Source organism: Gobio gobio (assembly GCF_949357685.1).
Source record: "Gobio gobio genome assembly, chromosome: 14".
Lineage (NCBI taxonomy): Eukaryota > Metazoa > Chordata > Actinopteri > Cypriniformes > Gobionidae > Gobio > Gobio gobio.
In genome coordinates this window covers 43,925,316-43,940,360 of record NC_137107.1, presented here as the reverse complement: position 1 = coordinate 43,940,360, position 15,045 = coordinate 43,925,316, and the positions used below count along the sequence as shown (strand labels likewise).

General features: G+C 43.5%; 1 protein-coding gene across 1 annotated transcript in view; it reads left to right on the top strand.

The window, feature by feature from the left end:
* The window catches only part of loxhd1a (lipoxygenase homology PLAT domains 1a), a gene marked incomplete at both ends in the record, with an annotated part of 58,820 nt that extends 45,037 nt beyond the window's left edge, over nt 1-13,783 (top strand). The window contains 10 exons of the mRNA XM_079834610.1: nt 273-478; nt 585-770; nt 1,303-1,430; nt 3,505-3,622; nt 3,700-3,877; nt 4,134-4,319; nt 4,457-4,627; nt 4,828-4,966; nt 7,112-7,267; nt 13,303-13,783. Of these exons, the coding sequence (XP_079690736.1) occupies nt 273-478; nt 585-770; nt 1,303-1,430; nt 3,505-3,622; nt 3,700-3,877; nt 4,134-4,319; nt 4,457-4,627; nt 4,828-4,966; nt 7,112-7,267; nt 13,303-13,783 (1,949 nt within the window). The remainder of the gene's footprint in view (nt 1-272; nt 479-584; nt 771-1,302; nt 1,431-3,504; nt 3,623-3,699; nt 3,878-4,133; nt 4,320-4,456; nt 4,628-4,827; nt 4,967-7,111; nt 7,268-13,302) is intronic.
* Between the last annotated feature and the right edge of the window lie 1,262 nt (nt 13,784-15,045).

The window sequence follows — 15,045 nt, the reverse complement described above, 5'->3', positions numbered from 1 at the left end:
TTAGATTATACATTTAAATATTTTTTTTAATTTAATTGAATTAAATAAATAAATAATTAAATGATTTTTTTTTAGATTTATTTAAAATACTATGTTATTATTATTTATTCAACACACCAATTTAAATATTCTATTACATTTTTAATTCAATTAAATTCAATGCAATGCCCTGGCAACCAGGTTTTGCATGATTAAACCACTATTTTCTAGTTGAATTTAATACGAGGTAGGGGGAAAATTGAGTGTGTGTGTTTGTGTCTGTGTGTGTATAGTGATCCCCTATCACTTCTCGGTGAAAACGGGTTCAGATCGGGATGCTGGGACGAGTAGCCGAGTGTACGTCGTCATCATAGGAAAGAAGAACAAGAGGACAGAGCTCCTCTGGCTCGACTTAGATGGGAAAAACGCATTCCTGCCTGGATCCCTGGATTACTTCACCTGTTATGGATCAGATGTTGGCGATATCAAGACAGTTAAAGTGAGGAAACACATGTACAGTTTCTGCAGTTTTGTATGTCACAAGCTCATTGTACAGTACGTATAGATACTGTAGATGTCAGATTGGTGGTTTGTGTTGTGTGTAGTTGGGTCACGATGGGGCGACCCCTGAGAGCTGCTGGTTAGTGGATGAGTTGTCCGTCGAGGTGCCGACTAAAGCTGTGCGGTACGTGTTCCACTGTAAATGCTGGTTGGCCAAAGACAGAGGAGACGGACTCACTGCCCGCTTTCTAAATGTGCAGGATGCAGAAATGGTCAACATCTTACAGAAGGTACAGCAATTCATTTCAGCTCATGTAATGTGATTATAGTATACACTACCATTCAAACGTTTGGGGTATGTAAGATTTTTTTAAAGTCAAGCTCCACCAAGGCCTCATTTATTTGATCAAAAATACAGTAAAAACAGTAATATTGTGAAATGGTACAATTTAAAATAACTGATACATTTAAAATGTAATATATTCCTGTGGTCAAAGCGGAATTTTCAGCATCATTACTCCAGTCTTCAGTGTCACATGATCCTTCAGAAATCATTCTAATGTGATGATTTGCTACTCAGGAAACATTTATGATTATTATCAATGTTGAAAACAGTTGTGCTGCTTTTTGTGGAAACTTTGAAGCATATTATTTCAGAATTGTTTGATGAATAGAATGTTCAAAAGAACAGCATTTATTTAAAATTGAAATCTTTTGTAACATTTAATGTGTCTTTAAGTATTCATTTATTTAATACAAATCTTACCGACCCCAAACTTTTAAATGGTGTGTAGTACTTCATTAAAGGTCTTTTTCTCTTAGGTGATCTATGAGGTAACGGTGATAACAGGAGATGTCCAGCATGCAGGTACGGACACACAGATCTATATGACAGTGTTTGGAGTCTACGGCACGTCAGAGGAAATGCTGCTGCCAAAATTAGAGGACAGGTACGTATGTACATGCACACAAAGAAACACAAGGGATAGTGTACAGTCAGCTGATCATTATTTCAAGATAAATAATAATGTAAAAATGTAAAATATACACTCACCTAAAGGATTATCAGGAATACCTGTTCAATTTCTCATTAATGCAATTATCTAATCAACCAATCACATGGCAGTTGCTTCAATGCATTTAGGGGTGTGGTCCTAGTCAAGACAATCTCCTGAACTCCAAACTGAATGTCAGAATGGGAAAGAAAGGTGATTTAAGCAATTTTGAGCATGGCATGGTTGTTAGTGCCAGACGGGCCGGTCTGAGTATTTCACAATCTGCTCAGTTACTGGGATTTTCACACACAACCATTTCTAGGGTTTACAAAGGTGTTGAAAAGGGAAAAACATGGTGTGAAAAGGGTAAAACATCCAGTATGCGGCAGTCCTGTGGGTGAAAATGCCTTGTTGATGCTAGAGGTCAGAGGAGAATGGGCCGACTGATTCAAGCTGATAGAAGAGCAACTTTGACTGAAATAACCACTCGTTACAACCGAGGTATGCAGCAAAGCATTTGTGAAGCCACAACACGCACAACCTTGAGGCGGATGGGCTACAACAGCAGAAGACCCCACCGGGTACCACTCATCTCCACTACAAATAGGAAAAAGAGGCTACAATTTGCACGAGCTCACCAAAATTGGACAGTTGAAGACTGGAAAAATGGAGCCTGGTCTGATGAGTCTCGATTTCTGTTGAGACATTCAGATGGTAGAGTCAGAATTTGGCGTAAACAGAATGAGAACATGGATCCATCATGCCTTGTTACCACTGTGCAGGCTGGTGGTGGTGGTGCAATGGTGTGGGGGATGTTTTCTTGGCACACTTTAGGCCCCTTAGTGCCAATTGGGCATCGTTTAAATGCCACGGCCTACCTGAGCATTGTTTCTGACCATGTCCATCCCTTTATGACCACCATGTACCCATCCTCTGATGGCTACTTCCAGCAGGATAATGCACCATGTCACAAAGCTCGAATCATTTCAAATTGGTTTCTTGAACATGACAATGAGTTCACTGAACTAAAATGGCCCCCACAGTCACCAGATCTCAACCCAATAGAGCATCTTTGGGATGTGGTGGAACGGGAGCTTCGAGCCCTGGGTGTGCATCCCACTCCATCAACTGCAAGATGCTATCCTATCAATATGGGCCAACATTTCTAAAGACTGGTTTCAGCACCAGTTCTGAAGGTGAAAGGGGGTCAAACACAGTATTAGTATGGTGTTCCTAATAATCCTTTAGGTGAGTGTATATTTGTATCTATTTTATTTAGGAAAACATACTAATTTGAGTCGAAATGATTGTAATATTTATGAAAATAGAAGAAAATGTAACTATTAGCAAGCTGGTTACCACACTCTCATAAAAATTATGATTATACACTACATTGCCAAAAGTATTGGGACCCCTCCAAATCATTGAATTCAGGTGTTCCAATCACTTCCATGGCCACCAATCACGCTTCTCTGTCTGGCAATCCGATGGACGAGTCTGGGTTTGGCGGTTGCCAGGAGAACGGTACTTGCCTGACGGCACTGTGCCAAGTGTAAAGTTTGGTGGAGGGAGGGGGGGTGGGGGTTATGGTGTGGGGTTGTTTTTCAGGGGTTGGGCTTGGCCCCTTAGTTCCAGTGAAAGGAACTCTTATGCTTCAGCATACCAAGACATTTGCTTCAGCATACCAAGACATTTTGGACAATTTCATGCTCCCAACTTTGTGGGAACAGTTTGGGGATGCGAGCCAGGCCTTCTCGTCCAACATCATTCTTCTAAACACATTTGTGAGGTCAGGCACTGGTCAAAAATTCCCATAAACACACTCATAAACCTTGTGGAAAGCCTTCCCAGAAGAGTTGAAGCTGTTATAGCTGCAAAGGGTGGGCCAACTCCATATTAAACCCTACGGATTAAGAATGGGATGTCATTAAATTTCATGTGCATGTAAAGGCAAGTGTCCCAAAACTTTCGGCAATATAGTGTATGTTTAAACAGTCTAAATTTGTGTGTTTAATGTGTGTGTGTGCAGGTTTGAACGAGGGCAGAAGGACACATTCAATCTGGAGATTGAAGACATCGCTCCTTTGAGAAAGATGAGAGTGCGGATAGATGGTTCCGGAAGCAGACCAGACTGGTTCCTGGATAAGGTTTGTAAGATAAAGATACATGCAGTATACTGTAATTTCCCAAGCATGTAAGTGTATTAATGTGCGTATCTATGTAGATTGAACTGCATAACCTGCAGACGGATGAAGTGGCATTATTTACATACGAGGAATGGCTGTCTCGCTCATACGGGCCCAAGCGAACCCTCGTATGTGAAATGTCGGCCGTGATAGATGACGAGGAAATGGTGGAGCTCACCATCTACACCATTTCTGTGAAGACCAGCGATGTATCTGGTACGCAGTTCCTCATAACTGTCTACAACTATTTTGAGGGTTTGTTCACACTTGGCTGTTTTGGTTCGATTAAAACGAACTCTGGTGCGGTTCGACTGAAATATGAACTCAACACAGACCAAAGACATCAAATCAAACCAAAAACAGGATGTGATGTTACAAGATGTGACCCAAGAAAGAATGCAATGCTCAAGTGTGAACACACCCTGAAACACTTTTCATACTGTTAAAAGCTTGACGGTTGTTGTTTTTTTAGGGGCTGGAACCGATGCTAACGTGTGGATGATTATTTTCGGCGAGAATGGTGACACTGGAACACTAGTTTTAAAAGAGAGCAACAACACCAACAAGTTTGAACGCAAACAGACGGACACATTCCGTTTCCTAGACATCCTCAGCTTGGGCGAGCTCTCAAAAGTGCGCATTTGGCATGACAACTCAGGTGAGCCAATCGGAGCGCTCAGCACAACACCAATGAGTCAATCAAATTAGCCAGATCTGTCATAAAACCTTTACTGGTTTATATGCTTAACACAAGTGTGTGTGTGTGTGTGTGTGTGTGTGTGTGTGTGTTGGCAGGTCTGGCTCCTGGTTGGCACCTGGAGTATGTGGATGTGCATGATGACATCACGGGGAAGAAGTATCGTTTCCAGTGTGACCGCTGGCTGGCCAAGAAAGAGGATGATGGACAGATAATGAGAGAGCTGGCATGTGGCAACAATGATGGTGTGGATTTTGACGAAAAAACCAGTGAGACATTCTTCTATGTATCTCCATACAAATCTGGCTAAAAAACAGTTTGATCCGTTTTAAACAACTGGACCATTTTCAATCCATTTTTACCTCTAGAATTTGACATATTTACGAGATTTGAAATGTAATATAGCAGAAGAGGCTTCTTTTGAAAACATTAAAAAGTCTTACTGACCCCAGACTTCTGCCTCGTATAGAATATGAGATTCTGGTCAAGACGGCAGATACAGATGATGCTGAAACCAAAGAGAACGCCTGGATCGTTCTAGAAGGGAAGAAGGGACGATCCAAAGAATTTGTGATGGAGTACTCGGCCAAGAAGAAGCGTTTTTCACGGTAGGTCTCCACCTAGGTGACGTTATGGGGAGTGCAAAGTAGCCTGGCTCCGCCCTCCTATGTACTTCCTCAATTTTCATTTTCCTTCAGTACTCCGTCTGGGACTGCGGTATATTCTTAGGTTTTCTCAGAACAAATTTTTACCGGTCCAATCAGCGAGCAGAGGGAGTGTCTGAGAGCGATGACGTTTATGTCGTGCGGTAGTTTGAGTTGTGAAGCCATTCATTCCGTTGTGGCACCGCTGCCGAATATATCCAGACGTTAAAGCCGGAGCAAGAACAATCTTTGCTGAGTTTTGTTGGTGGCCATGATGTTGTGGTCCTCCTCCCTACAGGGTTCGGGAAAAGTTTGATTTTCCAGATCGCTCCGTTAGTGGTGAAGGAGTTGGCTGAAGCCCTATTCGGACAGTAATTGTTTCTCGTGGGGTCGTAAGCTGCAGAGCACTGTGTGGTTGCGCTTCGCTGTAATTTGGATGCATTTCTAGACTTGTATTTCTGTAAATGCTGGCAAGTGGCAAGTATTGACAAGAGCAATATATTCTTATCATACCAAGCATATGACATTTTATTTACAGAATACAGACATGTTACGGACCACGTGAGCAGCGCGTTCCCGATCACAAAACTGTGAATAAATCACAATCCGAATGCACAAGTTTTAGGTTTTATCACTGAGGTGGCATGTACAATCTGCAGTTATTTTTACGGATTTCCATGTGAAAAACAGAGGCGAACCGCGCATGACATACATCACGACCATAGACTGTAAAAAAATATGGACGTAGTGTCCGTGACGTCACCCACAGGTTTCTGAAGAGCAGTTTTGAAGCGTAAAGTAGCCATCTTGGCAACGCGTCATCGCGTGTCTCTCCTGGATAACAGAAAATGGGCAAAAAGGCGGGACGGGGGCGGAGCTGAGGTGACTTGATGACTTACAGACAGCAGACAAACAGCAATCCACCTGTCACTCAAAGTGGCCACGCCCTTAATTATGCAGAACTTTAAAGCTTTATATAATGTAAACGAATGAGTTTACAAAATTCACCCCCTCACAGTTGTCATGAAGGGCAAAATTAGCCGTATAGACCAAAACCACAATTTGTCCCAGGCATTAAACATGTGTTCTTCTGCTGTAAAGTTGGGCATTTTAACATGGAGCTCAATGAGATTCTGCTCCCTTCCAGAGCCTAGTGGCCAGTCGATGAATTGCAGTTTAAGTCACTTCCGTATTGGCTTCAAGAGAAACTGCGGGAGGTTGCCGCTTAGCGATTGGTTATGGCAGATCCAGAGTGGCTCTTGGCAGATCAAATAGTTTTAAAATTCAACAGAGTACCCGCCTCTCTGAACAAATGAAATGTACGAGAGTCTGGTAGGACCAGGCTAAGTGCAAAATACTGTAATGCCAGGAATATATGGCAGGACCCAAATCACCACTGCAGAATTGTTTTTGTATTATATATATATATATATATATATATATATATATATATATATATATATATATATATATATATATATATATATATATATATATATATATACATACAGTATATATATACATACAGTATATATATATATATACATACAGTATATATATACATACAGTATATATATATATACATACAGTATATATATACATACAGTATATATATATATATCTCCCAAAATGGAAATCCTGAACACAAACTTTGGTTTTATTCTCATTGATCATATCTCAATGAATCTCAATCATATTTAATTGACAGTGTTTTACATCACAACATGATTAATTATTAAAAAATATGTCTGCATTGTTTTCTTCACAACCAATTTATCTGTCTTACACCCCCCACCGCCCACTCCCCTCTCCTCAAACCCGTCCCATCACGCTGATGGTACTCAAAATGTCTCCAAAGTTTCCATATTTTGACAAATATATCAACATTATCATACCCATTACCATGCACAACACTGCTAGAGTTGTCATGACAGAATGACTTTACAAATGTTTTGTCTTTCTTCCCTTAAATCTTGTTTTATTTTTTGATTTTGTTCAAATTACCCCTCCGCATGGAGGACTCCAATGATTCTATCTTATACATTTGTTGCTCAGGTGCTATTATTTCTTCATCGGGTAACATGCGTTATGCTCTGTGTGTGATTTCAGGGGCTCTACGGACCGATTTGAGTTCTCCTCCAAGGAATTGGGAGACATTGTCAGTATCTGTCTGGGACACATCCCTAAAGATGGCAAGAAAGTCAAAGTTGAAGCCTCCTGGATTGTGGAGGAGGTTGTTGTCACAGAGATGGAGCTAGGCAACAAGTGAGTGAACACTGATCTTAAAGGAACACTCCACTTTTTTTGAAAATAGTATTTTTTGAAAAAAATCATTTTCCAACTCACCTAGAGTTAAACAGTTGAGTTTTACCGTTTTCGAATCCATTCAGCCGATTTTCGAGTCTGGCGGTAGCACTTTTAGCATAGCTTAGCATAGATCATTGAATCTGATTAGACCGTTAGCATCTCACTCAAAAATGACTAAAGAGTTTCCATGAGTACAGCGGCGCAATGATATTACCCAGCGCCTGAAAATAGTCCCCAGCGCTCTCTGTGCAAGCAGGTTGTCACGTTGGTTATGTTGACGGAAGTTAGCCTATTTTCAGGAGCTGTGTAATATCATTGCGCCGCTGCACTCATGGTACGGCACAAAGTTCCTTGATCATTACGCAGGAATGAGAGAATAGTTCCTAGCCATATCTGTCTAGAAAATCACAACTTTTCATTTTCCGTCGGTCTTAGTACACGATGTAACTACAGAAGAGTCAAGTTTTAAATAGGAAAAATATCAAAACTCTTTGGTCATTTTTTGAGCGAGATGCTAACGGTCTAATCAGATTTAATGACCTATGCTAAGCTATGCTAACAGTGCTACCGCCAGACCCGAAAATCGGCTGAATGGATTTGAAAATGTTAAAACTCAACTGTTTAACTCTAGGGGAGTTGGAAAATGAGCCTTTTTTTCCCTTTAAGGTGAGTAAATCATGGGGAAATGTTCTTTTTTTGGGTGAACTATCCCTTTAAGATTAGTGTCCCATGGCATGGCATTTTCTATTATTTTATAATGTTTCCTGAGGTGTACTTATATTGTTAGTATGACTTTTACATCATAAAATGTCATAATTTAGAAATAAAAGGCATTTTTTCTATATACCCTGCTTCAAGAGATTAGATTAGATTAGATTCAACTTTATTGTCATTACACAAGTACAAGTACAAGGCAACGAAATGCAGTTTAGGTCTAACCAGAAGTGCAATAGCAGCAAGTGCAGGATATACAATGGATGCGTAAGTGCAGGACATGGATATGTACTGAATATGTATAAATATGTATAAATAGAGAGACGTTATTACTATAAACAGAACTGAATTTACAGGTGAATATGTACAGTGAATAAATATACAGATGGCTATTACTATAAACAGAATTTACAGGTGAATATGTACTATGAATACAATATACAGATGGCTATTACTATAAACAGAATTTACAGATAGAGGTATACAATAATATGCTAGGCTAATATGAGGAATAGCAGTGGATTAGGGTAGTGCAATAAATTATGGACAGAGCTATCCGGAAAAAAAAAAAGTGTAAAGTGCAGTGGAAAGTGGTTGCATATTACAGTTAGAAGTACAGTGCAAAATGCAAATGTAAACATTGGTACTATAAATACAGTCGGCAGTGCAAATGAGCATAATCCAGTTAAGATATGGCAGTGCAAGATGCATATGTAAACAGTTGTTACTGTGATAAACAGTCGGTAGTGCAAATAACAAAGTGAAGGAAGATGTGAGGTAGGAGAGTTATCAGTTTATGAGGGAAGTGGATCAACGGGGGTTTGAGTTCAATAAAGAGACAGCTCTGGGGAAAAAACTGTTCTTTAGTCTGCTGGTCCTGGTCCGGTGGATCCTGAAACGCCTGCCGGAGGGCAGGAGAGAAAACAGTCTGTGGGCTGGGTGAGAGGAGTCCTTGAGGATGCTGCGAGCTCGATGCAGGCAGCGTTTCCTCTGGATGTGTTCGATGGCAGGCAGTGGAGTCCCTGTGATGCGCTGGGCAGTTTTCACCACCCGCTGCAGTGCCTTGCGCTCCGCAACAGAGCAGCTCCCATACCACACTGCCACACAGTTGGTCAGGATGCTTTCTATTGCGCAGCGGTAGAAGTTCACCAGGATGGCCGAGGAGAGCTGATTCTTCCTCAGTGTCCTCAGGAAGAAGAGGCGCTGGTGAGCCTTCTTGACCAGGCTGGAGGTGTTGGTCGTCCACGACATGTCCGCCGAGATGTGGATCCCCAGGAACTTGAAACTGGAGACACGTTCAACAGCCATTCCATTGATGTGGATGGTGTCGTGTGTGCCTCTTGACTCCTTCCTGAAGTCCACGATGAGCTCCTTCGTTTTGGTGGTGTTGAGGAGCAGGTTATTATCAGCGCACCATGTGGCCAGGTGCTGGATCTCCTCCCTATAGGCAGTCTCATCGTTGTTGCTGATGAGCCCAATCACCGTAGTGTCGTCCGCAAACTTGACGATGGAATTAGATCCATACACAGGCTTGCAGTCGGCGGTGAAGAGGGAGTAGAGAAACGGACTTAGCACACAGCCCTGTGGTACACCAGTGTTGAGTGTGATGGATGTGGAGCAGGTGAATCCTGAACGAACATTCTGGGGTCTGTCAGTTAGGAAGTCCAAAATCCAGTTACACATTGAAGTGTTGATGCCCAGGTCTCCAAGTTTGGCTATTAACTTGGATGGGATGACAGTGTTGAATGCTGAGCTGAAGTCAACAAACAGCATGCGTGCATACGTGTTCTTATGGTCCAGATGGGTGAGCAGAGAGTGCAGTGCCATGGAAACGGCATCCTCTGTGCTCCTATTGCTGCGGTAGGCAAACTGGTGTGAGTCCAATGTGGATGGTATAGAGTCTTTTAGGTGTTCCAGGACCAGCCGCTCAAAGCACTTCATGACGATGGGTGTGAGTGCTACAGGGCGGTAGTCATTAGGGCACCTCGGGTTAGAGTGTTTCGGCACTGGCACAATGGAAGTGCGTTTAAAGCATGTCGGTACAGCTGCTTGGGCAAGAGACAGGTTGAAAATGTCTGTAAAAACCCCAGCGAGCTGCTCCGCACATGCCCTGAGCACACGACCAGGGATGTTGTCTGGTCCAGCAGCCTTGTGTGCGCTGATCCGGCTCAGTGCCTTGCAGACATCTGTGGAGGAGAGTGTGATTGGTGGGTGGTCAGCTGAGGGTTTGAGCTTGGTGCCAGTTTCTCTGTTGTCTCTTTCAAAACGAGCATAAAAGTAATTTAGCTCGTTCAGGAAGTTGACATCAGTGGCTGCGGGGGTGGAGTGGGTGGGTTTGTAGTCACTGATGGCCTGGATGCCCTGCCACATGCGTCGAGGGTCAGAGTTGGAAAAGTGACCCTCTATCTTTAGCTTGTAGCAGTGCTTGGCCTTTTTGATGCCCCTCTTCAGGTTAGCTCTGGATGTACTGTAGGCTTGTGCATCTCCTGATCTGAAGGCAGTATTGCGTGACTTCAGCAGGAGTCGAACTTCCCTGTTCATCCAAGGCTTCTGATTAGGGTATGTGGTGATCTGTTTCTGGGTTGTAACACTGTCGATGGTGGTATTGATATGATCCAATACAGAGGAAGTGAATGAGTCAATGTCCGTGTGAGCGCCACTGGTGGCTTGAGAAGCAAACATACTCCAGTCTGTGTTTAGAAACCTTTCCTGGAGTGTGGAGTCTGCCCCCGCAGGCCACACCTTGATGGTCTTTACTGATGGCTTCACACGGTTGATGAGGGGTGAATATTTGGGTGATAGAAACAAAGAGAGGTGGTCTGACTGTCCCAGGTGGGGGAGGGGTGTCGCAACGTAAGCGCCAGCCATGTTTGTGTAAACATGGTCTAAGGTTTTGTTTCCTCTGGTGTGGCAGGAAACATGCTGGTGAAACTTGGGTAGCACTGACTTTAGGTTTGAATGATTAAAGTCACCTGCAACAATAAACGCAGCTTCCGGGTGATCAGTCTGTTGTTTACTGATGGCTGCGTGAAGTTCTTTCATAGCAAGCTTGGCATCAGCATCCGGGGGAATATAGGCTGCAGTGATAATAGTGGAGGTGAACTCCCGCGGTAGATAAAACGGTCTACATTTAACCATGAGAAACTCCAGGTTAGCTGAACAATGACTCCCAACAATAGCAGAGTTTGTGCACCAAGCTTTGTTAATATAAATGCACAATCCACCCCCTCTGCTCTTCCCGGAGCCATCTAGTGTTCTATCCGCCCGGAGTGTGTGGCGTCCCGCTAGCTCAATAGCGGTGTCCGGTATTCCGCTGTTTAACCAGGTTTCAGTGAAGATTAGGACGTTACAGTTCAAAAGTTTCTTACTGTGTGTAATGCTGAGTCGAATCTCCTCCATTTTGTTCACTAGCGATCGTACATTGGCAAGGAAAATGCTGGGTAAAGAGAGCCGGTAAGGAGTTAGCCTTAGCTTAGCTCTTAGACCTCCACGCTTACCCCGCCTTTGTTTACGATCACAGCGCCGCCTTCTAGCACTTCCGCCCGGCCGGGCAGAGCGCATCGCCTCGGGCGTCCTAGCGATCTCAGGAAGGAGTTGAAGATTGTCCATAAAACTGTCGGAAATTCGCAAACCAATATCCAAAAGCTCACAACGGGTGTACGATGTAAAAGCACAACTGTTCTGTACGAACAGACCCGAGATGAACAAGAAAAATACCGCAAAATTGCAGAATCTGGAGAGACGCTGAGCCTCGCGATCTACTCGCGCCGCCATCTTGGTCGCCAGCAGAGGCGTGTCTGCTGTGAGACTTCAGTAAAAACGCCCACTGTTGTGATTGGCTGACATCTTTGCATTTTAAATGAGCGGAGGGGGCGTGGTTTAACGAGGTCTACGAGGCACGAGCAGGCACGAGCTGCTGCCAGAGAGACGGATGGACCTGAGTTCACTTCACATCAGTTCTCAGCATGTCTGAACTGTTGTAGTTACAGCATATACTTCAGGTTATTAGTCTATTTCTAGTCGGAGGGACTGTCACTCATGTCAGAAAGTTAGTAACTTTAGTAAATTATGGATCAGCGCTGACTGGATTCAGTCCGATTTGGTGAACTGATTCGGTTCACTAAAAAGAACCGGTTCAAAAGAAAGATCGTTCGCGAACCGGACAGCACTAATGTACCAGAGACTGAGCTCAGCGATTGCTAACAAAGTTATTTATAGTAACTACTGAGTTATGAGAGCGCTGTCAGTCAGCGCGAGTTTATTGTGTTTGTATCTGAGAGTTCTGAATAAACACGAGTCCCACGCCGAGTCCGTCTTCATCATTATTACCAACTTTGTAACACATGCAAAGTACCATTACAGCTGTCGAGATGAACGAGTTAAAAGTAAGTGTTGATAATAGCATTATTTTTAAAATAAAATAAAAGCGTCAGTGACGTGCGTTGAGTACACAGCGCAAACAAAGACACAACAGCAGTAATCGAATGTAATCCAGTTTATTGTGGGGCTAGGCTGGCTAGCCCAGATACCCTCACGCTTACCCCCCTTCTGCTTAATCTCGCGCCGCGTTTGGTGCCTCCGCTGTGGGCCAGATGCAGTACTGGGGGTCGGGGATGTTGGAGGCTGACCGGCCAGTGCAGCCCGAGCTTCGGCGTGTGTGAGGTTTATCTCTAAAGATGTTATTCTGCAGATGTTGAGCAGAAACTCATGACTGTATGCACATTTTAGAACCGATAGACGCGACGAGGACGTACAAAAACACTGACTCACAAGATAGAAAACACGAAAACACCGCTCTGTCGGGAGAGAGAGAAGCCGCAGTGTGTGCACGAATAATAAATAATTAGCTACACATCAGAAATCACTGATCACAGATCAGAAGGAACTGAAAAAAGACTTCTGTTTTCATTTGTACATCCAAACACTGAGAAACTGCCAGCATTCACTCGTTCACAAGCAATGATCTCTCGAGCGTTTGCATGGGCGTGCCAGATTCTCTGGGCGGAGGAAAGGGAGGTAACCGTTCCTGCTTGGACGTCAAACCAGGAGACTTCAGGATTGGCTCGTCTGGCCTGTCATTTTCTCAAAGGCAGAGAAAGACAGCCAGAACTCGGGTTTACACCGATCAACATTTTTATCCACTTGGGGACAATATTCAGGCTAGGGGAACTCATATTAATGTTGAAAAACCTCATAAAATGACAATTTCATGCCATGGGACCTTTAAGTAAATGCATGCTCTTTACCATCCCTAACCTGTCCTTTGTTTTTTCACTCAGGTACATCTTCCGATGTGACGTCGCCATCCCTCTCTCCTCAAAGCGAGACGAGTTCCAGACATTCGAGTGCAAAAAGTTCATTGAGAGCTTCACCAGCAAGGCTCAAAGCCTCGTACCTGTGAAATACGAGGCCATCGTTATCACCGGCGACGAGAAGGGCGCAGGCACCGACGCCAACGTCTTCATCACCATCTTCGGCTCCAACGGCGACTCCGGCCGGAGGCAGCTCTGCCAGAAGTTCCGGAACCTGTTTGAGCGCGGCCAGACGAACCGGTTCATTCTACAACTGCTGGACATGGGCGACCTGCTCCGAGTGTGTGTGGAGCACGATAACTCCGGACTCAGTCCCGGTTGGCTCCTGAGCAGGATCGAGATTACAAACACTGCCAACGGTGTGACGACCATATTCATTTGTGGGAAATGGCTGGATAAGAACAAAGCAGACGGGAGGATAAAGCGTGTGATCTATCCAAAGTATTGACATCTAATCAACCAATCAATGGTCAAGTCAGTATTAGTAAAGACTATTCATTACATCACATTCTCACGTCAACAGTCCTGTCATTATTTACTTGCCGTCATGTTATTCCAAACCTGTATAAAAGAGGGTTTTTTTAATTCAAAATGTTTGGATCAACATGAGGGTGAGCGAATAATGACACTGTTTTGCTTTTTGGCTGAACTATCCCTTTATGGTTTTCCAGCCAGTTTTAATGCGCAACTATAAGTGAACCATTTTTAAGTTGACTTAAGTGGATATTCCTAGTGAAATCCAGTCATGCGTATCTAGGCGACGTGGAATGTAGCATTTCTCCGCTCTGATTTGCCGCGTTTGAAAGTGACTTCTGTGTAATGGTGCTTCATGCATCGCCACACTATTAAGTGTAATAGACAGTGGACTTTTTTTACATGCGAACAATGTGAACGCAGGCAACTGATTATTGGTCCTTAAAGGGATAGATCACCCAAAAATGAAAATTAGCCTGTGATTTACTCACCCTCAAGTCATCCTAGGTGTATATGACTATGGGTTGTTTTTGAAGTCCATAAAAGTGCATCTATCCATCGTATAACTGCTCCACATGGCTCCGGGGGGTTAATAAAGGCCTTCTGAAGCGAAGTGGGGAGTTTGTGTGAGAATAATATACATATTCAAAACTTTATAGACGAAAATAGCTCACTTCCGGTGGTCAGCGGTACGTTTTGCTCTATCCTCAGCGATTCTGCGTTCGTCAATATGCATGCGTCAAGGGTTCAAGGGTTACTCTTTCATCGTAAATCGATGCGTACGGCAATCCGCCGGAAGTTAGCTATTTTTCTGACACAAATGCATTGCTTCACTTCAGAAGGCCTTTATTCGTCCTTCAGATGAGACGTTAAACCGAGGTCATGACTCTCTGTGGTCATTAAAAATCCCAGGATGTCCTTCGGAAAAAGAGTAGGGGTGTAACCCCGGCATCCTGGCCAAATTTGCCCATTGGCCTCTGTCCATCATGGCCTCCTAATCATCCCCCTATCCTGATTGGCTTCATCACTCTGTCTCCTCTCCACCAATCAGCTGGTGTGTGTGATGGGCGTTCTGGCACAATATGGCTGCCGTCGCATCATCCAGGTGGTGCTGCACATTGGTGGTGGTTGAGGAAATTCCCCCCTTCCATGTAAAGCACTTTGAGTGCCTAGAAAAGCGCTATATAAATGTAACAAATGATTATTATTATCATTTATTAACCCCTCAGAGCCGTG